Source organism: Caretta caretta, chromosome 21 (genome assembly GCF_965140235.1).
Source record: "Caretta caretta isolate rCarCar2 chromosome 21, rCarCar1.hap1, whole genome shotgun sequence".
NCBI classification, from domain to species: domain Eukaryota; kingdom Metazoa; phylum Chordata; order Testudines; family Cheloniidae; genus Caretta; species Caretta caretta.
Genome location: NC_134226.1, coordinates 5,141,461 through 5,168,341, shown reverse-complemented (window position 1 = coordinate 5,168,341; position 26,881 = coordinate 5,141,461). Strand labels below are relative to the sequence as shown.

The 26,881-nt window shown below is 50.6% G+C and overlaps 1 protein-coding gene across 5 annotated transcripts in view; it reads left to right on the top strand.

Moving 5' to 3' along the window:
* The first annotated feature begins 11,904 nt into the window (after nucleotides 1-11,904).
* LOC125625227 (C4b-binding protein alpha chain) overlaps nucleotides 11,905-26,881 on the top strand; it is a 35,698-nt gene continuing 20,721 nt past the window's right edge. For all 5 annotated transcript variants that reach the window (XM_048827065.2, XM_048827062.2, XM_048827064.2 and 2 more), the window contains exon 1: nucleotides 11,905-12,045. In XM_048827065.2, coding sequence (XP_048683022.2) covers nucleotides 11,967-12,045 — 79 coding nt within the window. In that variant the 5' untranslated portion in view covers nucleotides 11,905-11,966. The remainder of the gene's footprint in view (nucleotides 12,046-26,881) is intronic.

Below are 26,881 nucleotides of genomic sequence, written 5' to 3'. Positions count from 1 at the left end.
GAACAGATGCAGTGAAGACTATAAAACTGACTGGAACAAGCCAGAGAGCTGTATGGTTGACAAGCATTCTGATAAGTCCAACTAAAAGAGTGGTTTCAATAGAGTAACTGTACTGCAGCCAAACACAAACTAAATGTTGTGGTTAAAGTTGGGACACTGGGGAAAAGAGGTAGTTAAGGGTAGGGAAAGAGAGAGAAACAGAGATATGCAACTGTCACTTACTGGGGGTATGTTCAATGCTGAGAGCAGCATACTCAGACCTCAGTGCCTGAGGAGCCACATTAGCAATCACCCTTATCCAACAGAGGCCAAGTACTGTGACTTCATGGTTTCATTTACTATAAAACTGTCTATTCATATTTAAACAGGAAAACAGGAGAAATTTAGTTTTTAAATAGTCTCACAGCAAGATGACTGACCATTTGATGACTATAATCATTTGATCAACTACTAACACGCTGAGCAGCCTGATTGGTTCTGCTACAAAGAGCTGCAAAGGACACAGGTAAGAACCATTTGTAGCTCAAAAGCCTCAATCGGAGTATCGCTGGCCGACAGGAATGGGACTCTGCTCTCCAATGGGGTCTAGGGACTCATACAAATCTAGCGTAACGTTCAGTGGCAGCAATTATTGGAGCAGACGTTGCTCTCTCTGGGCTTTTGACCGAGGACTAAAGGCCCTTTTGGTCTTTCTTAAAGCCTGTTTGTCCGACCGGGAAGCGAGAGTGGAACAGTTTTCCTAGGACAAACCAACAGATGACCCGTCTCTAGCCGTCACCCTACCACTGAGAGGGGGCCCGTCCCACCCCCAGCCAATGATTAGCATCAGGTTAAGGGGGCTGGGGGGGGGTGTGTGTGTGGGGAGAATTAACTCGCCCTTTAGTCTGAAGCGGGGGACCTGTGCCATTGAGCAGCGACACAAACCCGAGGAGAAATCCGCCTGCGAGCAGCCCCTTCCGGGCATGCAGCCAGGCAGAGAAAACAAGCTCGGGTAGGAAAGCGCAGCAGTTGGCAGCGCCCAAAGAGCAGCCCTCAGGCCCGAATCCCTCAGGGGCATTGTTGCCCCCCGGCTTGTGCGCCTTCAGCCGTCCCCGGCCCGGGTCCCCGCTCCCCGCTGGGTCGCACCAGAGCGGGGCCGACGGGGGGAGCCGCGGAGCTGGGCGAAAACCGGTGGCGCAGCGAGGCCTTGGCTGGCGGCCGGCCGGCCGGCCTGCCTCCCTCCCTCCCCCGGGCGGGGACCGGGGACCGGGGACCGGCGCCGCGCTGGGCGAGCCTGGCCGCGGGCTTCCCGGGCGGGGCGGCCGCCGCCTCTCTCGGCCCGGCCCCTGCCCTGCGGCGGCCGCGGCGACCCGCGAGCGCGCTCCCGAGGCGGCGGCGGCGGTGGGGGCTCGGTTCGGCGCATGCGCAGTGCGAGGCGCGGCGCCCGGGTGCGGCGCTGCTCGGCGCCATGGAGCTGCTTCGGCCGGGCTGGATCCCGCGTCTCTCGGCGCTGCTGGCGCTCGCGCTGCTTCCCAGGGGAGCGCTGGGTGAGTGTCGGGGGCGAAGGGGGCTCCCCCCGCCCGGGCCCCGGCCCCGGCCCCGGCCCCTGGGCTGGCCTCGCCCCCCGCTGGGCTGGCGAGTGGGAGCAGGAGGGGCCGTGGGGAGAGCGGGGCCCGGGGCCCCGGCTCTGTGGCCAGGTGCCGGAGGGGCGTGAATCCGGGGGGGTGGGGGCAGCAGGGGGAGACCGTTCGTGGCGGGCTGGGGCCCGTGGCCCTGTCTGCCATTGACAGCTCCCTGGACTCGACCCGAGTCTGCCGGGCAGGTGTGCGAAGGGGGCTGAGTCCTGAGTCAGGGTCACCCGCGGGCTGGAAGCCATTCATGGCTGCGGCATGAGGCATGTGGCTGGCGCTGGGGTGGTCCCCAGCGCGGCCGTAGATGCTGGAAGTGGGCCAGTTCTTCTGCATCGCCTCGTGTTTAGACATTATTGGGCATCCCGTCTGAACACAATCGTCAGGTCACGCAAAGGGCCGTAACGCAGAGAGACCCAGTTGAATGTTGACCAGATTTGGCAGGCCACATACAGGTTCTGCATTTGTCTGGACTGTTTTGCCTTTGGTTAAAACGGAAGTGTGTAGTCACAGGACAGTATGAGCTGACGGGAAATATTAATTGGGCCCAAGAAAGGAGGAGAAGCCCTCTTGTAGTCTAGTGTGTAGACCCTTCAGGTGACGTGGGGGGGAGGGTTGACCTTGGCATCTGGCACTGTAGGCTCCTCTTTTAATTAGCTATGACTTGGGGGTCCAAAAATGCGGATCACTCTTTTGCCCCCCATGGGTCAGGCTGTGGGAGACCCCTGTTCAAACCCCTCCTCTGCAAAGGGATTTGAACAGGGGTGTCCCACCTCCCAGGGACCTCTTTCCCCCCCACCTCCACCCCCCAACCCCCCCGACCCCCCACCCAACCCCCCACACACCTCCCCCCAACCCCCACACCCAAGGGAACCTGAGAGGTGGGGGATCATTGTTTAGACCTCCTCTGTTTCCAGAAAGACAAGGGCCTCCTGAGAAAGGAGGGAATTTAAACAGGGGCCGCTCACCCTCAGCCCTGTCACCTGGGAGGTGATCCATCCTTGTCCAAGCCTCTTCTTAACAGGCCGAGGGAGGATTTGAACTGGGGTCTCCCACTTTCTATGTCAGTAGCCTACCCACTGGGCTACAGAGTGATCCTAATGGTCTTGCTGGTCCAATTGCTATTGACTTGAAGTGGAACAGCTTCAAGAGGCAAGAAAGAAGGAGCTCCCACTTAAAGTCCTTGTCCTCATCTGGTAGAGGACAGACTTGAACCAGCAACCTTGAGTTTCCCAGGAGAGTAGCCTAACCGCTGTAGCGTAGAGGGCTTCTTGCTTTGCCTTTGGCCCAGTCGCTATTCAATTGGCGTGGAACAGCGGCAAGAGGAAAAACCTAAAGAGTTCCCACTTGAGTCCCTGTCTTCTCTTCAGGGAGGTGTTGGTATTGAATCAGCAACCTTGAGTTTCCCAAGGGAGTAGCCTAACCACTGTAGCGTAGAAGGCTTCTTGTTTTGCCTTTGGCCCAGTCACTATTCAATTGGCGTGGAACAGCGGCAAGAGGAAAAACCTAAAGAGTTCCCCATTGAGTCCCTGTCTCCTCTTCAGGGAGGCAGTGGTATTGAACCAGCAACCTTGAGTTTCCCAGGGGAGTAGCCTAACCGCTGTAGCGTAGAGGGCTTCTTGCTTTTCCTTTGGCGCAGTCGCTATTCAATTGGCGTGGAACAGCGGCAAGAGGAAAAACCTAAAGGGTTCCCAATTGAGTCCCTGTCTCCTCTTCAGGGAGGTGTTGGTATTGAACCAGCCACCTTGAGTTTCCCAGGGGAGTAGCCTAACCGCTGTAGCATAGAGGGCTTCTTGCTTTGCCTTTGGCCCAGTCGCTATTCAATTGGCGTGGAACAGCGGCAAGAGGAAAAACCTAAAGAGTTCCCCATTGAGTCCCTGTCTCCTGTTCAGGGAGGCAGTGGTATTGAACCAGCAACCTTGCGTTTCCCAGGGGAGTAGCCTAACCGCTGTAGCGTAGAGGGCTTCTTGCTTTTCCTTTGGCCCAATTACTATTCAGTTGACTTGGAACAGCGACAAGAAGAAAGACCAAAAGAGCTCCCAGTTCGCTCCCTGTCTCCTCTTCAGGGAGGCAGTGGTATTGAACCAGCAACCTTGAGTTTCCCAGGGGAGTAGCCTAACCGCTGTAGCGTAGAGGGCTTCTTGCTTTGCCTTTGGCCCAGTCGCTATTCAATTGGCGTGGAACAGCGGCAAGAGGAAAAAACCTAAAGAGTTCCCACTTGAGTCCCTGTCTCCTCTTCAGGGAGGCAGTGGTATTGAACCAGCAACCTTGAGTTTCCCAGGGGAGTAGCCTAACCGCTGTAGCGTAGAAGGCTTCTTGCTTTTCCTTTGGCCCAGGCGCTATTTAATTGACGTGGAACAGCGGCAAGAGGAAAGACATAAGGAGCTCCCAGTTCAATCCCCTTTTCCTCCTTGGGAAAAGGAAGCAATTGAACCAGCAACTCCAAATGTCCCATAGAAGCCGCTTGTTCTAAGTTTGGCCCAATTAAGACTTAATTTAAGTGGAACGGCTTCACGAAAGCTTGAGGGAGGGATCTTATCTGCATAACTTCATAAACTAGACACACTTTTCAGGAATAAGTCTCTTCTGGGCCCAGTAGAGTTGCTGCTGGCAGAACTCCCATTGATTTCACAGGACTCAAGGTGCGGCCTTGAGGATGCAGCCTTTTCTTTCTGTGCTTAATGCAGGCTACTGCAGGGGCTCCAAAGAATGTGCACTGTTACAGATGCTAAAGAGCATCCAAGCTCCTGGATTCATTTCAGACCTTACTGTTCCTGTGGTGTTTAGACATTGCCCTAGGTTTGTGCAATGCTTTTGGCAAGTAAAACAGGTCTCCTCGCCCAGGAGCTGGCAGCCTAAGAGGTGGTGCAGAGAAACAGCAAGAGGCACGGGGTGAGAGCCTCTACAGAGGAGAGCCTTTTACCTTCTTGACTTTTGGCTCCATATACCTCCCTGCCCCCCCGCCCCCAATCATCTTGTAACAGTAGTAAGCTGGTTTGTGGGTCAGCATTAGTGAAGTGTGTCATTTTTAAGTGCAAAGCAGTTTGCCAAGATGAGATCAATGTGCGGTGTCTTGCATTTAGGTTAACTTGTGCAGAAAAGGGCCCAAATGACAAGCCTGTGGTGAACAGACTACAATGCACATGTCTTTCTCCAGCTTCCCACTCTTAACTGGGAAGATAAGTCAGCTCAGCTGCTCTGACACGAGCATTCTACCGTACACTTTAATATAACTCAGTGGCATTAGTTTTTAAGAAGGAGCAAAAGCCTCACGGCTCCTTTCCTGAATGGGTGTGACACTCCATCTTTCAGCCCATTTTCAATAACTGACACAGGTAAAATACTGTGAAGCTGCTTGGAACAAGCCAGAGAGCCCTGTGGTTGACAAGCATTCCGATAAGTGAAGCTAAAAGAGCGGTTTCAGTAGGATAGCTGTACGGTACTGCACCCAAATTCAAACTAAGTGCCATGCGTAGAGTTGGGCAGTGGGGAGCAGAGGGTAAGGATAAGGAGAGAAACAGATAGGAAACTGTCTCTGACTGGTTGTGTGTTCAGAGCAGTACTTAGGATGGCTGCTCTGAGACCTCAGTAGTTGAGGAGCCAAATTAGCAATCACCATCATCCAAAAGAGCCACAGTGTTAAATTAATGGTTTTATTTACTACAGTAGGCCACAGGAAAGGTTTCGGTTTTCTATCGACACATTTTATTCGCACAGCAAAACAACTGGCCAAGTATTATTATTGTTTTATCAACTACAATGCATTCATCTAGTAAGAGCATCCTGATTGGTTACTTATTTAACATCATGCATTGTTTCCCTCTCATGTGCTGCAAGAGAGGCATTCAAGAGCCACTTGCAGCTCAAGAGCCTCAATCTGAGTATCACTGGCCTATGGCAATGCGCTCTCAGTGGGGTCTAGGGACTCATACAAATCAAATGTAACATTTAGTGGCATCACTCAGTGGAGCAAACGTTGCTCTCTGTCTCGCTCTGCTTTTGGCCTAGGACTAAAGGCCCTTTTGTTCTTTCTTAAAGCCTGTTTATCCTACCAGGAAGCTAGCTAGGAGGAGTTAAACATTTCAGACTGGGATGAAACTCTGCCTACAATCTGTATGCAATTCTTTCTTCTTGGATCACTTACTTGAAAATAGAAGAGGAGGACTTGTGGCACCTTAGAGACTAACCAATTTATTTGAGCATGAGCTTTCGTGAGCTACAGCTCAGCTCATGCTCAAATAAATTGGTTAGTCTCTAAGGTGCCACAAGTCCTCCTTTTCTTTTTGCGAATACAGACTAACACGGCTGTTACTTGAAAATGACTTCATGGGCAGGAAACTACAGATGAACTTGTTTTTGGAGCAGACGTTGCTCTCTCTGGGCTTTTGACCGAGGACTAAAGGCCCTTTTGGTCTTTCTTAAAGCCTGTTTGTCCGACCGGGAAGCGAGAGTGGAACAGTTTTCCTAGGACAAACCAACAGATGACCCGTCTCTAGCCGTCACCCTACCACTGAGAGGGGGCCCGTCCCACCCCCAGCCAATGATTAGCATCAGGTTAAGGGGGCTGGGGGGGGGGGTGTGTGTGGGGAGAATTAACTCGCCCTTTAGTCTGAAGCGGGGGACCTGTGCCATTGAGCAGCGACACAAACCCGAGGAGAAATCCGCCTGCGAGCAGCCCCTTCCGGGCATGCAGCCAGGCAGAGAAAACAAGCTCGGGTAGGAAAGCGCAGCAGTTGGCAGCGCCCAAAGAGCAGCCCTCAGGCCCGAATCCCTCAGGGGCATTGTTGCCCCCCGGCTTGTGCGCCTTCAGCCGTCCCCGGCCCGGGTCCCCGCTCCCCGCTGGGTCGCACCAGAGCGGGGCCGACGGGGGGAGCCGCGGAGCTGGGCGAAAACCGGTGGCGCAGCGAGGCCTTGGCTGGCGGCCGGCCGGCCGGCCGGCCGGCCTGCCTCCCTCCCTCCCCCGGGCGGGGACCGGGGACCGGGGACCGGCGCCGCGCTGGGCGAGCCTGGCCGCGGGCTTCCCGGGCGGGGCGGCCGCCGCCTCTCTCGGCCCGGCCCCTGCCCTGCGGCGGCCGCGGCGACCCGCGAGCGCGCTCCCGAGGCGGCGGCGGCGGTGGGGGCTCGGTTCGGCGCATGCGCAGTGCGAGGCGCGGCGCCCGGGTGCGGCGCTGCTCGGCGCCATGGAGCTGCTTCGGCCGGGCTGGATCCCGCGTCTCTCGGCGCTGCTGGCGCTCGCGCTGCTTCCCAGGGGAGCGCTGGGTGAGTGTCGGGGGCGAAGGGGGCTCCCCCCGCCCGGGCCCCGGCCCCGGCCCCGGCCCCTGGGCTGGCCTCGCCCCCCGCTGGGCTGGCGAGTGGGAGCAGGAGGGGCCGTGGGGAGAGCGGGGCCCGGGGCCCCGGCTCTGTGGCCAGGTGCCGGAGGGGCGTGAATCCGGGGGGGTGGGGGCAGCAGAGGGAGACGGTTCGTGGCGGGCTGGGGCCCGTGGCCCTGTCTGCCATTGACAGCTCCCTGGACTCGACCCGAGTCTGCCGGGCAGGTGTGCGAAGGGGGCTGAGTCCTGAGTCAGGGTCACCCGCGGGCTGGAAGCCATTCATGGCTGCGGCATGAGGCATGTGGCTGGCGCTGGGGTGGTCCCCAGCGCGGCCGTAGATGCTGGAAGTGGGCCAGTTCTTCTGCATCGCCTCGTGTTTAGACATTATTGGGCATCCCGTCTGAACACAATCGTCAGGTCAGGCAAAGGGCCGTAACGCAGAGAGACCCAGTTGAATGTTGACCAGATTTGGCAGGCCACATACAGGTTCTGCATTTGTCTGGACTGTTTTGCCTTTGGTTAAAACGGAAGTGTGTAGTCACAGGACAGTATGAGCTGACGGGAAATATTAATTGGGCCCAAGAAAGGAGGAGAAGCCCTCTTGTAGTCTAGTGTGTAGACCCTTCAGGTGACGTGGGGGGGAGGGTTGACCTTGGCATCTGGCACTGTAGGCTCCTCTTTTAATTAGCTATGACTTGGGGGTCCAAAAATGCGGATCACTCTTTTGCCCCCCATGGGTCAGGCTGTGGGAGACCCCTGTTCAAACCCCTCCTCTGCAAAGGGATTTGAACAGGGGTGTCCCACCTCCCAGGGACCTCTTTCCCCCCCACCTCCACCCCCCAACCCCCCCACCCACCCCACCCCCCGACCCCCCACCCAACCCCCCACACACCTCCCCCCGACCCCCACACCCAAGGGAACCTGAGAGGTGGGGGATCATTGTTTAGACCTCCTCTGTTTCCAGAAAGACAAGGGCCTCCTGAGAAAGGAGGGAATTTAAACAGGGGCCGCTCACCCTCAGCCCTGTCACCTGGGAGGTGATCCATCCTTGTCCAAGCCTCTTCTTAACAGGCCGAGGGAGGATTTGAACTGGGGTCTCCCACTTTCTATGTCAGTAGCCTACCCACTGGGCTACAGAGTGATCCTAATGGTCTTGCTGGTCCAATTGCTATTGACTTGAAGTGGAACAGCTTCAAGAGGCAAGAAAGAAGGAGCTCCCACTTAAAGTCCTTGTCCTCATCTGGTAGAGGACAGACTTGAACCAGCAACCTTGAGTTTCCCAGGAGAGTAGCCTAACCGCTGTAGCGTAGAGGGCTTCTTGCTTTTCTTTTGGCCCAATTACTATTCAGTTGACGTGGAACAGCGGCAAGAGGAAAAACCTAAAGAGTTCCCACTTGAGTCCCTGTCTCCTCTTCAGGGAGGCAGTGGTATTGAACCAGCAACCTTGAGTTTCCCAGGGGAGTAGCCTAACCGCTGTAGCGTAGAGGGCTTCTTGTTTTGCCTTTGGCCCAGTCGCTATTCAATTGGCGTGGAACAGCGGCAAGAGGAAAAACCTAAAGAGTTCCCCATTGAGTCCCTGTCTCCTCTTCAGGGAGGCAGTGGTATTGAACCAGCAACCTTGAGTTTCCCAGGGGAGTAGCCTAACCGCTGTAGCGTAGAGGGCTTCTTGCTTTTCCTTTGGCCCAATTACTATTCAGTTGACTTGGAACAGCGACAAGAGGAAAGACCAAAAGAGCTCCCAGTTCGCTCCCTGTCTCTTCTTCAGGGAGGCAGTGGTATTGAACCAGCAACCTTGCGTTTCCCAGGGGAGTAGCCTAACCGCTGTAGCGTAGAGGGCTTATTGTTTTGCCTTTGGCCCAGTCGCTATTCAATTGGCGTGGAACAGCGGCAAGAGGAAAAACCTAAAGAGTTCCCACTTGAGTCCCTGTCTCCTCTTCAGGGAGGCAGTGGTATTGAACCAGCAACCTTGAGTTTCCCAGGGGAGTAGCCTAACCGCTGTAGCGTAGAGGGCTTATTGTCTTGCCTTTGGCCCAGTCGCTATTCAATTGGTGTGGAACAGCGGCAAGAGGAAAAACCTAAAGAGTTCCCCATTCAATCCCTGTCTCCTCTTCAGGGAGGCAGTAGCATTGAACCAGCAACCTTGAGTTTCCCAAGGGAGTAGCCTAACCGCTGTAGCGTAGAAGGCTTCTTGCTTTTCCTTTGGCCCAGGCGCTATTTAATTGACGTGGAACAGCGGCAAGAGGAAAGACATAAGGAGCTCCCAGTTCAATCCCCTTTTCCTCCTTGGGAAAAGGAAGCAATTGAACCAGCAACTCCAAATGTCCCATAGAAGCCGCTTGTTCTAAGTTTGGCCCAATTAATACTTAATTTAAGTGGAACGGCTTCACGAAAGCTTGAGGGAGGGATCTTATCTGCATAACTTCATAAACTAGACACACTTTTCAGGAATAAGTCTCTTCTGGGCCCAGTAGAGTTGCTGCTGGCAGAACTCCCATTGATTTCACAGGACTCAAGGTGCGGCCTTGAGGATGCAGCCTTTTCTTTCTGTGCTTAATGCAGGCTACTGCAGGGGCTCCAAAGAATGTGCACTGTTACAGATGCTAAAGAGCATCCAAGCTCCTGGATTCATTTCAGACCTTACTGTTCCTGTGGTGTTTAGACATTGCCCTAGGTTTGTGCAATGCTTTTGGCAAGTAAAACAGGTCTCCTCGCCCAGGAGCTGGCAGCCTAAGAGGTGGTGCAGAGAAACAGCAAGAGGCACGGGGTGAGAGCCTCTACAGAGGAGAGCCTTTTACCTTCTTGACTTTTGGCTCCATATACCTCCCTGCCCCCCCGCCCCCAATCATCTTGTAACAGTAGTAAGCTGGTTTGTGGGTCAGCATTAGTGAAGTGTGTCATTTTTAAGTGCAAAGCAGTTTGCCAAGATGAGATCAATGTGCGGTGTCTTGCATTTAGGTTAACTTGTGCAGAAAAGGGCCCAAATGACAAGCCTGTGGTGAACAGACTACAATGCACATGTCTTTCTCCAGCTTCCCACTGTTAACTGGGAAGATAAGTCAGCTCAGCTGCTCTGACACGAGCATTCTACCGTACACTTTAATATAACTCAGTGGCATTAGTTTTTAAGAAGGAGCAAAAGCCTCACGGCTCCTTTCCTGAATGGGTGTGACACTCCATCTTTCAGCCCATTTTCAATAACTGACACAGGTAAAATACTGTGAAGCTGCTTGGAACAAGCCAGAGAGCCCTGTGGTTGACAAGCATTCCGATAAGTGAAGCTAAAAGAGCGGTTTCAGTAGGATAGCTGTACGGTACTGCACCCAAATTCAAACTAAGTGCCATGCGTAGAGTTGGGCAGTGGGGAGCAGAGGGTAAGGATAAGAAGAGAAACAGATAGGAAACTGTCTCTGACTGGTTGTGTGTTCAGTACTTAGGATGGCTGCTCTGAGACCTCAGTAGTTGAGGAGCCAAATTAGCAATCACCATCATCCAAAAGAGCCACAGTGTTAAATTAATGGTTTTATTTACTACAGTAGGCCACAGGAAAGGTTTCGGTTTTCTATCGACACATTTTATTCGCACAGCAAAACAACTGGCCAAGTATTATTATTGTTTTATCAACTACAATGCATTCATCTAGTAAGAGCATCCTGATTGGTTACTTATTTAACATCATGCATTGTTTCCCTCTCATGTGCTGCAAGAGAGGCATTCAAGAGCCACTTGCAGCTCAAGAGCCTCAATCTGAGTATCACTGGCCTATGGCAATGCGCTCTCAGTGGGGTCTAGGGACTCATACAAATCAAATGTAACATTTAGTGGCATCACTCAGTGGAGCAAACGTTGCTCTCTGTCTCGCTCTGCTTTTGGCCTAGGACTAAAGGCCCTTTTGTTCTTTCTTAAAGCCTGTTTATCCTACCAGGAAGCTAGCTAGGAGGAGTTAAACATTTCAGACTGGGATGAAACTCTGCCTACAATCTGTATGCAATTCTTTCTTCTTGGATCACTTACTTGAAAATAGAAGAGGAGGACTTGTGGCACCTTAGAGACTAACCAATTTATTTGAGCATGAGCTTTCGTGAGCTACAGCTCAGCTCATGCTCAAATAAATTGGTTAGTCTCTAAGGTGCCACAAGTCCTCCTTTTCTTTTTGCGAATACAGACTAACACGGCTGTTACTTGAAAATGACTTCATGGGCAGGAAACTACAGATGAACTTGTTTTTGGAGCAGACGTTGCTCTCTCTGGGCTTTTGACCGAGGACTAAAGGCCCTTTTGGTCTTTCTTAAAGCCTGTTTGTCCGACCGGGAAGCGAGAGTGGAACAGTTTTCCTAGGACAAACCAACAGATGACCCGTCTCTAGCCGTCACCCTACCACTGAGAGGGGGCCCGTCCCACCCCCAGCCAATGATTAGCATCAGGTTAAGGGGGCTGGGGGGGGGTGTGTGTGTGGGGAGAATTAACTCGCCCTTTAGTCTGAAGCGGGGGACCTGTGCCATTGAGCAGCGACACAAACCCGGGGAGAAATCCGCCTGCGAGCAGCCCCTTCCGGGCATGCAGCCAGGCAGAGAAAACAAGCTCGGGTAGGAAAGCGCAGCAGTTGGCAGCGCCCAAAGAGCAGCCCTCAGGCCCGAATCCCTCAGGGGCATTGTTGCCCCCCGGCTTGTGCGCCTTCAGCCGTCCCCGGCCCGGGTCCCCGCTCCCCGCTGGGTCGCACCAGAGCGGGGCCGACGGGGGGAGCCGCGGAGCTGGGCGAAAACCGGTGGCGCAGCGAGGCCTTGGCTGGCGGCCGGCCGGCCGGCCGGCCGGCCTGCCTCCCTCCCTCCCCCGGGCGGGGACCGGGGACCGGGGACCGGCGCCGCGCTGGGCGAGCCTGGCCGCGGGCTTCCCGGGCGGGGCGGCCGCCGCCTCTCTCGGCCCGGCCCCTGCCCTGCGGCGGCCGCGGCGACCCGCGAGCGCGCTCCCGAGGCGGCGGCGGCGGCGGTGGGGGCTCGGTTCGGCGCATGCGCAGTGCGGGGCGCGGCGCCCGGGTGCGGCGCTGCTCGGCGCCATGGAGCTGCTTCGGCCGGGCTGGATCCCGCGTCTCTCGGCGCTGCTGGCGCTCGCGCTGCTTCCCAGGGGAGCGCTGGGTGAGTGTCGGGGGCGAAGGGGGCTCGCCCCGGCCCCGCCCCCTGGGCTGGCCTCGCCCCCCGCTGGGCTGGCGAGTGGGAGCAGGAGGGGCCGTGGGGAGAGCGGGGCCCGGGGCCCCGGCTCTGTGGCCAGGTGCCGGAGGGGCGTGAATCCGGGGGGGTGGGGGCAGCAGAGGGAGACGGTTCGTGGCGGGCTGGGGCCCGTGGCCCTGTCTGCCATTGACAGCTCCCTGGACTCGACCCGAGTCTGCCGGGCAGGTGTGCGAAGGGGGCTGAGTCCTGAGTCAGGGTCACCCGCGGGCTGGAAGCCATTCATGGCTGCGGCATGAGGCATGTGGCTGGCGCTGGGGTGGTCCCCAGCGCGGCCATAGATGCTGGAAGTGGGCCAGTTCTTCTGCATCGCCTCGTGTTTAGACATTATTGGGCATCCCGTCTGAACACAATCGTCAGGTCACGCAAAGGGCCGTAACGCAGAGAGACCCAGTTGAATGTTGACCAGATTTGGCAGGCCACATACAGGTTCTGCATTTGTCTGGACTGTTTTGCCTTTGGTTAAAACGGAAGTGTGTAGTCACAGGACAGTATGAGCTGACGGGAAATATTAATTGGGCCCAAGAAAGGAGGAGAAGCCCTCTTGTAGTCTAGTGTGTAGACCCTTCACGTGACGTGGGGGGGAGGGTTGACCTTGGCATCTGGCACTGTAGGCTCCTCTTTTAATTAGCTATGACTTGGGGGTCCAAAAATGCAGATCACTCTTTTGCCCCCCATGGGTCAGGCTGTGGGAGACCCCTGTTCAAACCCCTCCTCTGCAAAGGGATTTGAACAGGGGTGTCCCACCTCCCAGGGACCTCTTTCCCCCCCACCTCCACCCCCCAACCCCCCCACCCACCCCACCCCCCGACCCCCCCACCCACCCCACCCCCCGACCCCCCACCCAACCCCCCACACACCTCCCCCCGACCCCCACACCCAAGGGAACCTGAGAGGTGGGGGATCATTGTTTAGACCTCCTCTGTTTCCAGAAAGACAAGGGCCTCCTGAGAAAGGAGGGAATTTAAACAGGGGCCGCTCACCCTCAGCCCTGTCACCTGGGAGGTGATCCATCCTTGTCCAAGCCTCTTCTTAACAGGCCGAGGGAGGATTTGAACTGGGGTCTCCCACTTTCTATGTCAGTAGCCTACCCACTGGGCTACAGAGTGATCCTAATGGTCTTGCTGGTCCAATTGCTATTGACTTGAAGTGGAACAGCTTCAAGAGGCAAGAAAGAAGGAGCTCCCACTTAAAGTCCTTGTCCTCATCTGGTAGAGGACAGACTTGAACCAGCAACCTTGAGTTTCCCAGGAGAGTAGCCTAACCGCTGTAGCGTAGAGGGCTTCTTGCTTTGCCTTTGGCCCAGTCGCTATTCAATTGGCGTGGAACAGCGGCAAGAGGAAAAACCTAAAGAGTTCCCCATTGAGTCCCTGTCTCCTCTTCAGGGAGGCAGTGGTATTGAACCAGCAACCTTGAGTGTCCCAGGGGAGTAGCCTAACCGCTGTAGCGTAGAGGGCTTCTTGCTTTTCCTTTGGCGCAGTCGCTATTCAATTGGCGTGGAACAGCGGCAAGAGGAAAAACCTAAAGGGTTCCCAATTGAGTCCCTGTCTCCTCTTCAGGGAGGTGTTGGTATTGAACCAGCCACCTTGAGTTTCCCAGGGGAGTAGCCTAACCGCTGTAGCGTAGAGGGCTTCTTGCTTTGCCTTTGGCCCAGTCGCTATTCAATTGGCGTGGAACAGCGGCAAGAGGAAAAACCTAAAGAGTTCCCCATTGAGTCCCTGTCTCCTCTTCAGGGAGGCAGTGGTATTGAACCAGCAACCTTGAGTTTCCCAGGGGAGTAGCCTAACCGCTGTAGCGTAGAGGGCTTCTTGCTTTTCCTTTGGCGCAGTCGCTATTCAATTGGCGTGGAACAGCGGCAAGAGGAAAAACCTAAAGGGTTCCCAATTGAGTCCCTGTCTCCTCTTCAGGGAGGTGTTGGTATTGAACCAGCCACCTTGAGTTTCCCAGGGGAGTAGCCTAACCGCTGTAGCGTAGAGGGCTTCTTGCTTTGCCTTTGGCCCAGTCGCTATTCAATTGGCGTGGAACAGCGGCAAGAGGAAAAACCTAAAGAGTTCCCCATTGAGTCCCTGTCTTCTCTTCAGGGAGGTGTTGGTATTGAACCAGCAACCTTGAGTTTCCCAGGGGAGTAGCCTAACCGCTGTAGCGTAGAGGGCTTCTTGTTTTGCCTTTGGCCCAGTCGCTATTCAATTGGCATGGAACAGTGGCAAGAGGAAAAAACCTAAAGAGTTCCCACTTGAGTCCCTGTCTCCTCTTCAGGGAGGCAGTGGTATTGAACCAGCAACCTTGTGTTTCCCAGGGGAGTAGCCTAACCGCTGTAGCGTAGAGGGCTTCTTGATTTTCCTTTGGCCCAATCACTATTTAATTTACATGGAACAGCGGCAAGAGGAAAGACCTAAAGAGCTCCCAGTTCAGTCCTTGTCTCCTGTTCAGGGAGGCAGTAGCATTGAACCAGCAACCTTGAGTTTCCCAAGGGAGTAGCCTAACCGCTGTAGCGTAGAAGGCTTCTTGCTTTTCCTTTGGCCCAGTCGCTATTTAATTGACGTGGAACAACTGCAAGTGGAAAGACATAAGGAGCTCCCAGTTCAATCCCCTTTTCCTCCTTGGGAAAAGGAAGCAATTGAACCAGCAACTCCAAATGTCCCATAGAAGCCGCTTGTTCTAAGTTTGGCCCAATTAATACTTCATTAAAGCTGTAGTGTAGAGGGCTTCTTGTTTTTTTTTTTTTTTTGGCTCAATCACTATTTAATTTACATGGAACAGCTGCAAGAGGAAAGACCTAATGATCTCCCAGTTCAGTCCCCTTCTTCTCAGGGAGACAGTGGTATTGAACCGACCACGCTAAGTTTCCTATGGGAGGAGTCTAACCACTGTAGTGTAGAGAGCTGCTTCTTTTTACTTTTGCCAAATTACTATTTATTTTATATGGAACCACTTCAAGAGGCAAGACAGAAAGAGCTCCCACTTCAAACCCCTTCTCCTTATGCAGCAGTGAAAGGAATTGAACCAGTGACTTTAAGGATATCAGGGGCGTAACCTAACCACTGTACCGTAGAGAGTTTCTTACATTTGTTTTGGCCCAATTAATATTTAATTAAAGTGGAACAGCTTCCAAGTGGGAAGACATCAGGAGCTCCCTGTTCAAACCACTTCTCCTCATCATCCAATGGAGGGAGAAATGGAACTAGCGACTCCAAGTTTCCCCACGTGACTAGCTTAACCAGTGTAACATAGATAGCTGCTTGTTTTTGTTTTGGCCTAATTACTATTTAATTAATGCGGAATAGTTTCAAGAGGAAAGATTTAGGAATCTCCTGCTTCAAATCCTGTCATCTGAAAGGGAGACTTGAACCTGCTTAATTAGACTCTAAGGGCATCAACTCAGCCACTGCGCTATAGTGACTGCTTGTGTTTTTTATCCCAATTAAAGTGATATAGGTTCAAGAGGTAAGACTGAGGGCACTCCCATTCAAACACCTTCTCCTCATTTCATCGGGGGGGAAGGAATTGAATCAGTAAATCAACATCTCACAAGCGAGGCGCTGAACCATTCTACTATAAAGGACTCTTCATTCTTTGCTTGACCCAATTAATATTGAGTTAAAGTGGAGCAGCTTCACAAGGCAAGAGCTGCATCATGCCCAGTTTAAATCCCTGCATCTCAACAGATAGAGAGAAGACTTGAATCCACAGCTCCAACTGTCCAGGGGAGTAGTCTCACCCCTCTGTTGTAGAGTACCTGTCTGTTTTGATTTGGCCCAGTTATTAGTTAATTAAAGTTGAACAGCTTTAAGAGAAACAGAGTTGTTAGTTTATCTGGTACATGTGGAAAATGAACCCACATTTGCTAAGAGTTCTCACAGGGAGGAGCCTAACCACTGTACTATAGAGGCTCCTTGGGGGATTATCAGACCAATTTATAGTTAATTAAAGTAGAACAGCTTTAAGAGAAGAAGCTGAGGGAGTGCCCACTTCAAATCCCTTTTCCTCATCAGGCAAAGGGAAGAACTGAAGCAGGGTCTTTAATGCACCACATGTTTAGCCTCACCACTGTACCACAGAGAGCTTCTATCTTGGATTTTGGTTCCCTTAATATTTAATTCAAGTGGAACAGCTTCAAGAGGCAAGACTGAAGAAGCTCCCTCTTCAAATCCTTCTTTTCATCAAGTAAAGGAAGGAATTGAAGCCACATCTTCAACATTCCACATGAATAATGTAACCACTATACTACAGAGGGCTTCTCACATATGCTTTGGCCCAATTAATATTTTCTTCCAGTGGAACTGCTTGAAAAGGAAAGATAACAGGCGCTCCCAGTTCAAATTCCTTCTTTCTCAGCTGGTGGAGGAATTAAATCAGCCTCCCCAAGAGCCTATGAGAGTCGTGTAACCACTCTACTATTGAGTGGTTTCAGAGTAACAGCCGTGTTAGTCTGTTTTCACAAAAAGAAAAGGAGTACTTGTGGCACCTTAGAGACTAACCAGTTTATTTGAACATAAGCTTTCGTGAGCTACAGCTAACTTCATCGGATGCATACTGGCTAGCTTAAGTGGCTCCTAGCCTAGTGTGCTTGCTTTTGTGCATCCCATGCTTAGGTGCCTATCCCTCCCCATTCATTGAAGAGGGACCCCAAGTGCCTAAGTTAAGCTTCAGGGCACCCATTGTCATTCCAGTGATTTTCTAGGCATCTAAAAATTAGGGATGGCAACACTGATTATTGCTGTAGCTAAGGCCCTTTGTAGATCTGGCAGAGGGAGTTATGCCTACTCAGAGGCCATCTCACACCACACAAGGCAGTTATGGAGGACACGGCCTCCCTTACAATATTTAGCTCAGTGGTTACAGTACTCATCCAGGATAGGGGAGAGCTTGGTGCAGTTTCCTCTCGCTGCCCGATGAGGGCCCTGAGACAGTGTATGGTCCTTTGTTTTGGGTGCTCACATGGGATGTGGATAATTGTGGTTCAGTCCCTCTTCTTCTTGATTAGAAATAATTTGAACACCACTCTCCTGCTACTAAAGCAAATGTCCTAAGTGATGGACTATGAGGTATGCTGGTGTAGGGTACTCTTCGTTGTTCGGTGAAGCTGGTTTCTTTTAATTAAATATTCGTTGGGCCAATGCCACTATGAGACGTCCTCTAGTATGGATACTCTCCAATGCTGTTAGAGATCCTCTTCAATTCCTTCCTCTACCTAGTAAGGTGAAGGGATTTGACCAGTGAGTCTTCGCAGTCTTCCTGCTTTGAAGCTATTGCACTTTAATTTGGCCAAAACAAGAAGAAGAGGCCCCCTTATAGTTTGTAGTTAAGGTACACACTAGGGATATTGGAGATTTTCCTGTATGAGTTTATTCAAACATGATAAAAGACAAAAAAAAAAAAAAAAAGGCTTATAGGTCAATGCTTTTCACAGAGCGATCGTTGTATGTCTGACCTATCGGTCCTCATCCTCAAAGGTAACCTGTAGAACACTTTGAACAGACAAGACTTAGCACTTAGTTCAAAACTCTGCTAGACATTAAAAATCATAGCCCGAACAGAGACTCTGGATTTATGGCTTATTACAACAAGCTGTAACGCACTGACTCCCACTTTTTGTCCTGTGTTGATGGGCCACTCTGTATTTCGTGGCCCCTTAGAATAGGTGCTAACTCCTTAAGCAAAACAGTCTGTTTCATCTTGGATTAGCTGTGATGCTTGGCGTACCCTTCCCAGATCTGAAAAAGAGCTCTGCCTGGCTGGGAAGCTTGTCTCCGCCCTGCTCTACAGTACAAAGTTATGTCAGTATAACTACATCGCTGGGGGCATAGGAAACACACACCCCTGAGCAACCCAGTTATACCAACAGAACTCCCAGTGTAGACAGCGCTGTGTCAGTAGGAGGACTTCTCCTGTCGACATAGCTACCACCTCTTGGGGAGGCGGAGCACTTATAGCTATGAAAGCGGTTCTCCCATCGGCATAGGTAGCGTCCTCACTTTGGACTTGTCTACACTTACAGCGTTACAGTAGCAGAGCTGCAGCGCTCTAGTGCTATCTCACCAACAGAAGTTGGTCCAATACAAGAGATTACCTCACCCACCTTGTCTCTCTACCTGCCTGCTGTCATTTATATGCCTGCTTCCATTGCCTTCAGCATGAGCACTTTTGAGGGCAAAGAGCAGAAACACTCAAGCATGGTCTCACATCAAAGATGATCCGACCATCTAGTAGGCAACTACATCTCTGCTGGTTGAAGGCTTTATAAATTACCGGCATTACTTTGAATTCATGGCCTGACCTAAGTCGCGTGTGTTCAGTAACACTAGCAAAAGTTAAATATAGGTAACTGCAGACTAACTCAACTGAAGCGCTTTCAAAGTCACCAGCTTTTGGCTGACTGGTATCTTTATTGTACAGTGGTAAGAACCAAGTATCTCTGGTTAATGTGCACTACGAATTGTTTCAAAATACTTCTGTGGTTTATTTTTAAATGGAATCTAGATATTTAAACTGACAAAAAGTGCAACAGCCCTTCAGCTGACATTAGCTATATACAAAAGTAGGCAGACTACACTTAACTAGTGACACCACACTGATAAATGAAGGGCAACTGTATTATTTTTTGAAAGTTTTAGACTGTGTAATGTAAAATTACCTTCTTATGTGTTGAAGACTCTTCAATACGTAAATCAACTCAAAGGAAACGTTCTCTAATTGAACAGTTATAGCAACAGGATGTGAATTCACATCTCCACCCAGTTCACTTCAGAATCTCTCTTAAGACTATTCCAATATTAACATTGGGTGCGGATTGCAAAGTCCCACACCCATGTAATCATTGAAGATCCTGCAACATTCTTAAAGCATTAATGCTGGCTTTCTGCTCAACTTTGAGTGCCAAATTGACTTCAATGGGGCCACTCCCATGCTTAAAGTTAAACACATGCTTAAGTGCTTCGCTGAATTGGGGCCTTGGTGAAATAGCTGCATTTCTCTGACAGATGAAATAGTCCTAACAGGTTGAAAAGTATAATAGAAATGCAGGATTACTACCATGATTAACAGGCAGGCCCCACGCTACCGGCATAGAGGCCCTTCACAAACATTCTTTTTGGTCTCTTCCCCACAGTTCTTCCATCTTAAAAAGAGAGGATACATAAGGGGATTGAATCTATTGTTAGCGTCACAGAAGAAACGCAGTTGGTGAATGCTACTGCATGAGTTTACTAATGGTTTTTCAAAAGACTTTGGTACATTCCAGATCTCACTATGGAGAGCAAGTAGGGTATTCTTCTAGCAGAGTGTCAGCAACTCTTTGGCAAAAAATAGGAGAAAAGGAATTGGAGAAAGTTGTGGTCTGCAGTGGGCAGGCTGAGTTTCCTTTGACAAGATCTGCAGGGAGAATGGATGTTCGAGTGACCATGACAGATCCCATTTTTGAGTGGTGATATTTGTACACAGGAGTCTGTAAAACACAGAAAACAAGATTAATAAATAGCAGCATTAGAACAAAGGAAAACCAAATAATTCACACAAGGCACAGTCCACCTGCGGAACTTGTTGCCGTGGGATGTAGTGAAGGCCAAAAGCATAACTGGTTTAAAAAACAAATTAGATAAGTTCATGGAGGCTAGGTCTTTCAATGGCTGTTAGCCAAGATGGTCAGTGATACAACCCCATGCACTGTATCCCCCTAAGCCCCCAACTGCCAGAAGCTGGGACTGGATAATAGGATGGATTATTAGTTAATTGCCCTGTTCTGTTCATTTCCTCTGGAGCATCCGGCACTGATCGCTGTCATACACAGGATACTGGGCTAGGTGGACAATTTGGTCTGTCCTAGTATGGCTTGGTCCTATAGCTGGATTACTTCCTGACCCCGACTCCATCCTTTTTCAAAATGTGAGTGTGGGGTAGCAGTATTTTCCTTCCACCCCCAATGAAAGCTGCACCCCACACTTTTATTAGCCAGCTCCAATCTCACACGTAAACTTTTCCATGAGATGGTCATGTTGTAGTGCCTAGGAGCTCCGGTGATACTCTGTGACCCCCATTGTGCTTGGTGTTGTGCAAACTCATAACAAAAAGATGGTCCCTGCCCCAAAGATTTTACAGTTTAAGACAAGAGTTAACAAATGGACATAGACAGACCAATGGAGGAGTACAGGGGAATAGATGATATTGGTCAGCATGATGGACTGTGGTCTCAGCCCACCAGCAGCCTAATTATTACCAATTGTTTTGGTAGGCAGCATGGCGCAGGAGATTTGAAGGCAGATAATATGTGCAGATGTTACCTGGGAGCTCCTCTCAACTATGAAGAGCAGCATGGCAAAAAACACAAATGTAACAAGTGGGCCTTAGAAGCTGGCATCATAGCCTAATTGGAGGTGGGAGTTGACTTTTGAGACTGAATGAGAGATGATAGGGTTGGGATAGGTCATGAAGGGCCTTGAAAGTGAAGACAAGTAGCTTATGTTCATTACAATGGAGAAGACTGAGCCAGTGGAAGGTTGTAAAGTTTGGAGTGGAAATGATCAAAGCATGAGCTAAAGAAATGATCTTTGCAATAGCCTTCTGAATGGTTATGAGTGGGGCAAGATAGCATTTGTCAAGGCCGGAAAAGGATGTTACAGTAATCATGACATGAGGTGATGGGAGCTTAGACGAGAGTTTTAGCTGTGTGGATAGAAGGAAAGTCTATCTTAAAGATGTTATGCAGAAAGAATCTGCAAGACTAAGGCTTTGTCTACCTACACTACCACTTTTGTCAGTGAAACTTTTTGTCCATCAGGAGTGTGAAAAAAAATACTCCCCCAACCAATATAAGTTTCACCGGCCAAAGTGCTGGTGTTGGCAGGAGAGGCTCTGCTGCTGACATGGGTAACGCTGCTTGTTGGGGGTGGTTTAATTATGCCGGCAGGAGAGCTCTCCTGCCAGCAAAGAGCAGCTACACAGGAGACCTTACAGCTCTGCTGTAAGGTCCATAGTGTAGACATAGCCTGGATGTGAAGACTTAGACCTCTCTCCAAGTTCTCCTTTGAATGTTTTTAGGTTTTTTAAATCTGACTCACTGAATATCACTTGACTTCATCTCTATGTTAATGCAATATTCGGATAAGCTTTTTTAAAAAAGCTTGTCTATTATTAAAACTGAAAAAAGTATTATACTACATTGTTAACTGTTTACCCTTTACTGTTTACCCTGGTAGCGGATCTTTATTTGGAATCTGGACTTTCAGCATATTAGGTTTCACCATTATTAACAAATGTAACGCATTAGGTACTAGTAACCAAGAAATACTTTTTTCCAGTTGGAGTTCATATAATTAGAAACATAATAGCATTAATCTTGAATCATGAGGTAGTTGTGATACCAGTACCTTGCCATCTTTTACCAATGCCAAACCAGCAAGTGGTAGTCTTCCAGATTTCCTTCCTGTTAATACCATCTTTAAATACAGGAGCAATAAAAATTGTGTTAAAATGTCTGGAAGTGAAGACACTTATCTGTCTTGAAACTGGGTGGGCAGATATCAGAGTTTTGCAATGATAAGCTGTTTTGAACTTTTAACAAACAAACACAACCATTGTTTTTGGAAGGTCTTCTTCCTGAGACACTTTTATCTTAAGAAAAATTAAAGAGCCAATTTTCTCTTTTTCATTCCATATTTCTTTTCCATTTTAATTGTGATGATATTTAGTGACAAGTTCATCTGTCTTTTCGGGTAACTGAACTTTCTTACTCCTTACTTGAAAAACATCTGTACTACAAGCACTACAGTGACACAGCTGCAACTACACTGCTGTATTGTAGACACTTGCTAAAGTGACCGAAGGGGGTTTTCCATCGCTGTAGTAAATCCACCCCCTCAAGAGGCAGTAGCTAGATCAATGGACGATGTCTAGCAGTGTCTTTGCATCGTAGGTGGGCAAACTTTTTGGCCCAAGGGCCACATCTGGGTATGGAAATTGTATTGCGAGCCATGAATGCTCACAAAATTGGGGTTTGGGGTGCAGGCTCCAGGGTGGGGCTGGGGATGAGGGGTGTAGGAGGGTGCTCCAGGCTGGGGCCAAGGGGTTCGAAGGGTGGGACGGGGATCAGGAGTGCAGGTTCGGGGCAGCGCTTACCTCAATCAGCTCCCAGAAGCGGTGGTATGTCCCCCCTCTAGCTGCTACAACCTAAGTTTTATGTTGTGACCAGGCCTAGTCTTCAGAGGTACTAAAGGACCTGCAATTCTTTTGCCTTCCTTGGGATTTATTAATGCTCGTGGTCTCTGAAAATAGAACAGGTTTAATGGACCAGGTGCTAACACTGCCAGAACCCAAAGGACCTTTGTTTATACTATAGCTATGGGCAGGTCTACACTACCTGCCTTCTAGATGCCATAAATTGATCCCCGAGCACTCTCCCGTCGACTCCGGTAGTCCACCGCTGCGAGAGTCGACGGGGGAGTGGCTTCAGCCGACTCACCGCCGTGAAGATGTCGATCCAAGTACGCCGACTTCAGCTACGCTATTCGCGTAGCTGAAGTTGCGTATCTTACATAGATCCCCTAGTGTAGACCGGGGCTATGTCTATACTACCAATTACATTGCTCAGATGTGAATGAACCTCCAGCTGAGCGACCTAAGTTACACCAGCCTAAGTGCTGGTGTGAACAGTGCTGTATCAGTGGGAGAGCTTCTCCTATCAGCATAATTAATGCCCCCTTAACGAGCAGCAGTAGCTCAATTGATGGGCGAGGTCTCTCCAGTTGCCTTAGAGCAGCTACACTATCAGCACAGCTGCGTTGCTGCGGCTGGGCCATTGTAAGCTCTCTAGTGCAGTGCTTCTCAAGCTGTCTGATGTGGGGGGCTGGCAATTTTTTCTCCCCCAATGTGCACACAGACCGGCAACCAATGGCTCGCGGACCGGCACCGGTCTGCGGACCACCACTTTGAGTAGCACTGCGGTAGTGTAGCCATAGCCTAGGTCTCCCACTTTGTATCATACTTCAAGTGCTTCTCAGTACAGAGAATGTTATGGATACTGTGATTCCTAGATTTGTCTGTGACTTCTCTGTATTTGACTTCCTGCAGGAAGGCTCTAGGTGGGTGGGTTGCCAACCCTCAGGAGGGGAGGCCCCATGGGGAGGTGTTGAAAGGAAGCCTGCCTGTCACAAGATGTACCACTCACATCTGGCCTGGTGCCTCCTCCTGATACTCTGGGGATTAGCTCAAGGCCAGACCCCCCGCAGTTCGCACACCGTCACTCCATCTGCCTTTAGCTCCTCCCGCAGCCTCAGAAACCATAGTGTCCTCTTCATGGCTCAACCCTCTGGCCATGTCACTGACTGTGCTCCCCACTTCCAGGGGTGGTTTAGCCATCAATAATCCTAGGCAGTCCTCTCGCTCACTGCCTCAGTATCGTTCAGCCAGTGGCTGGTAGGGGAACCTAGGCTTGCCCTCTGTTCTAGGTTTTAGCCCAGGGACCTTCAGCTTAGCAGTCTGGGCCGTCTCACTGCTCTATCCCTGGGCTACTTCCTACTTCTAGTTCCCTTTTCGTTCGTCGGCCTATCAGTTCCCAAAAGTCTCCTTCTTCTTCCCAGGAAGTGACTGTAGTCTCCATTCACTTCTCCCTTTCTCCTGAGAGTATCTGTCTTTCAGTTCTGGGCTTATAGGGCCCGCCTATTGCTGCCCTATTGCTGAGCCTCTTTAATCAGCTGCCGATATTTTTCTTCTGCAAAAACAGATTGTTCTTTGAGTGACTGTTCACACAGATTCCATGATTGGTACACATGCCCCCCATGGGTTGAAAATCCAGTTCTTTTTGGCTAGTGGTATCCATTTAGCTGCATCTGTGCCCTTTTCCTCCACTCCTCTCCACCAGGGGGTACAAAGGGTGGAGTGGGCCCAGCCACCTCTCACTTTCTTCTTACTTCCCATGACTGCAAGACAGAACCTCACACACTGGCTTTTCTCTCTGCTACCTCCAAGAAAGTGGACGGAAGATATCAGTGTGATATTCCCAAGGATACAGTCTGGACAGATGGTCAACTGTGTCCCCTCAATTTTCCAGTCTGGGATGCCTTGTACACTGTTTTACTGTGAGAACAATCTCTCCTGGCCAGATCACACACAGCCTCAAGCATGCAAAATCATGCCCAGCTGAATTACATGAATGCTCTGGCCAGCCATTCATGAATTACATACAGGGAACCACCAGCTACTTCCCAGTCCCAGATCTTGTCCCTGAAATGTGTTTCTTGTACTGTCAAGCTCTCTACTGAATAATGCAAGCTCACATAAAGGCCATCATTTCATCAGTGGAAAATGATGTGCACAAATGTTCTCTCAAGTGGAGATTCCCAAATACTTCAATCCAGACACACTGGTTTAGATAAAACAATAAAACAAGTTTATTACCTGCAGATAGATGTTAAGTGATTGCAAGTAATGGGGCATAAAAATCAGAATTGGTTACAAAAAAAGAAATAAAAGGTAAAATGCACACTAATACCTAATTTCACAAACCAAGCATGCTTAAAAGCAAAAAGGTTTGCCTCCCCGCCAGCGTATAGCCGTCTGGCTGGATTGCTTCAACTAGGACCTCCCCCCAGTTCAGTCATGCTTCCTTTATGTTTCAAACATTATTGATGTCATGAGTGGAGAGAGGTGATTTGGGAGCTTCTGTTTCTCAGTCTTATATCCTTCTCCCCTCTTTGAGGCCTATCTACAGCTGGGGTTCAGGCAACAGTCTGTTTACATGGAAAACCCCCAGCTGTTCCATTGCCAGTATGTAAAGTTCTAGCTCACACCCTTCTTTCTGACAGAGAATGGCCACGTGGTAGTCCATTTGATTATGTTGATGCATAGCCAGGGCATCAATGTGTCTTTTGTCTTTGAAGAACTGGTTTGGGCTTGTTTTTCTAACTTTGGAACGTGTCACAGCGACATTATACAGTAGAATCTTCTAACTTTACATACAGTGTTGCCACATATTTTACCAGGATAATAAGGTCCAGCAGATTATGAGTTTTCACATGATGCCTTGTGATGAGGTCTATCTACCCCACACTGGCCCCCCAGGGGTTAACTGTGCATTGCATGCTGAGGAAGCCACACCCCTCCATCCCTGCTGAACATGCTCAGCCTGGAGACAGGGTATAAAGGGAAGCAGCGCAGCTCAGTTGGGCTGGACTGCTGAGAAAGGATGTCTATAATGAGCGCCTTCAATGGACCTGGGAGAGCCCCAGTTCATAGAGGCTCGGCGTGCTGAACCCCTGGTGGACACTGGAAAGCCAGTGGTAACCTGGGCGGGGGACTGAGTTGCTGCAGACCTTGCCAGCAGATGTCCCCAGAGCACCCATGGACTGCTGTACTAGGAGACCAGGTAGGAAGTGGCCCAGTGGAAATAGACATTAGTCTGGTCATAGGACTGAGATCTCACTGTGTTTGGGGCAGATTCCTGCTGACCCAATGGCATAACACTCTGTTAGGGCCCTGGGCTGGGTCCCCCTGCTGCTAACCCCCACTGGGGTGGCAGTTCCCCCACCATAGACCTAGAGGTTTACAGTTGTCTACTATTCACCAGAGTCAAAATGCTAGACTATTGAGACTGTGTGTGCGTTTGCTGCTCTGCCCTGACTGAGGGCCTGAGATCTTGGGTGATGGTGCAGTCTACCCTGACTGCTAGGTCATGCTACCCTGGTAGCAAGGGAAGCCCTAGGGGACTGAGACTGCTAGGTCACACACTCCTGTTTTGTGTGTTAAGCTGTCAGAGACACTCGCAGTTGGGGTGTAAAATCCCTGCTGATTATGTGACCAGACGCCCCTTGATGGGCTTTATCTACCCAGGACATGTCTCAAAAGGCATACTTTGTACAAAATTCATCATAGTTTCTAAAAAAAGAATGAACGTGGCGTGCAGACTGTCAATCAGGTCCCCACAAAGAGGCTTAAATATTTTTGAGCTACCTACACCTGGCTCTGTGGTTGTACAAGCAGTACAATACAGAACAAAACAGTACAGTCCTCTAAAGTCCATCCCTCAAGAGAGAGACTCCTTGCCTCCTCTCTGAAAAGCTTGACTTCTCTGGCTGAAAGGTCTGTTCTTCCACAAGTCTGTAAATGAGGGTAGCAAGTTACCAAGCGTTACTGTGTGGTTTACAAAAAAAAAAAATTTAAACTGGGATGAACTGCCCAATTTTGTGGATAAATTATCCAAGGAACACTAGGAAGAACTGAAAACACTTATGGCAGAGGTCTAAAACTGCCAGAACATCTCTGCAGACTAACTGTCTAACACTGCAGTGTGAACAGTGGCCATTGCCATTTCTGTGAGGCGATTGCCATGACTGCAACCCTCAGGGATTCCAAGAGGCAAAAATTGAAGACCTTCCATTTGAGGGCAACAATGAGGCACTCCAGACTCTGAAGGATTAATTGCAGGGCTGCTCCGAGCCCTAAGGAGTGCAGTGTCCCATCCCGTAAAAGAGAACAACAAAAGCAGCCATAGTTCAGGCAGTGCTCCCTGATTGTCTGAGCCTCTGGAAAAAAAGCAGAGATTTTAACACAGGCAACCTCTGCAACTTCCTCAGCTGCTCCACAGTTTGAGGCTTTGAACAGACAGCTCCGTCTCCGCCCTAATGTGGAGTCCTAATCCTCTGGGATTCTATGTTGGCAAATGAACTGAGAGATGGTTAGGTTTCCCTATCTTTATGCCCTGAGGGTGGTCAGGGATTGATCAAGGATCCAGGTATGGCCCCAACAGATACTGCTAGCC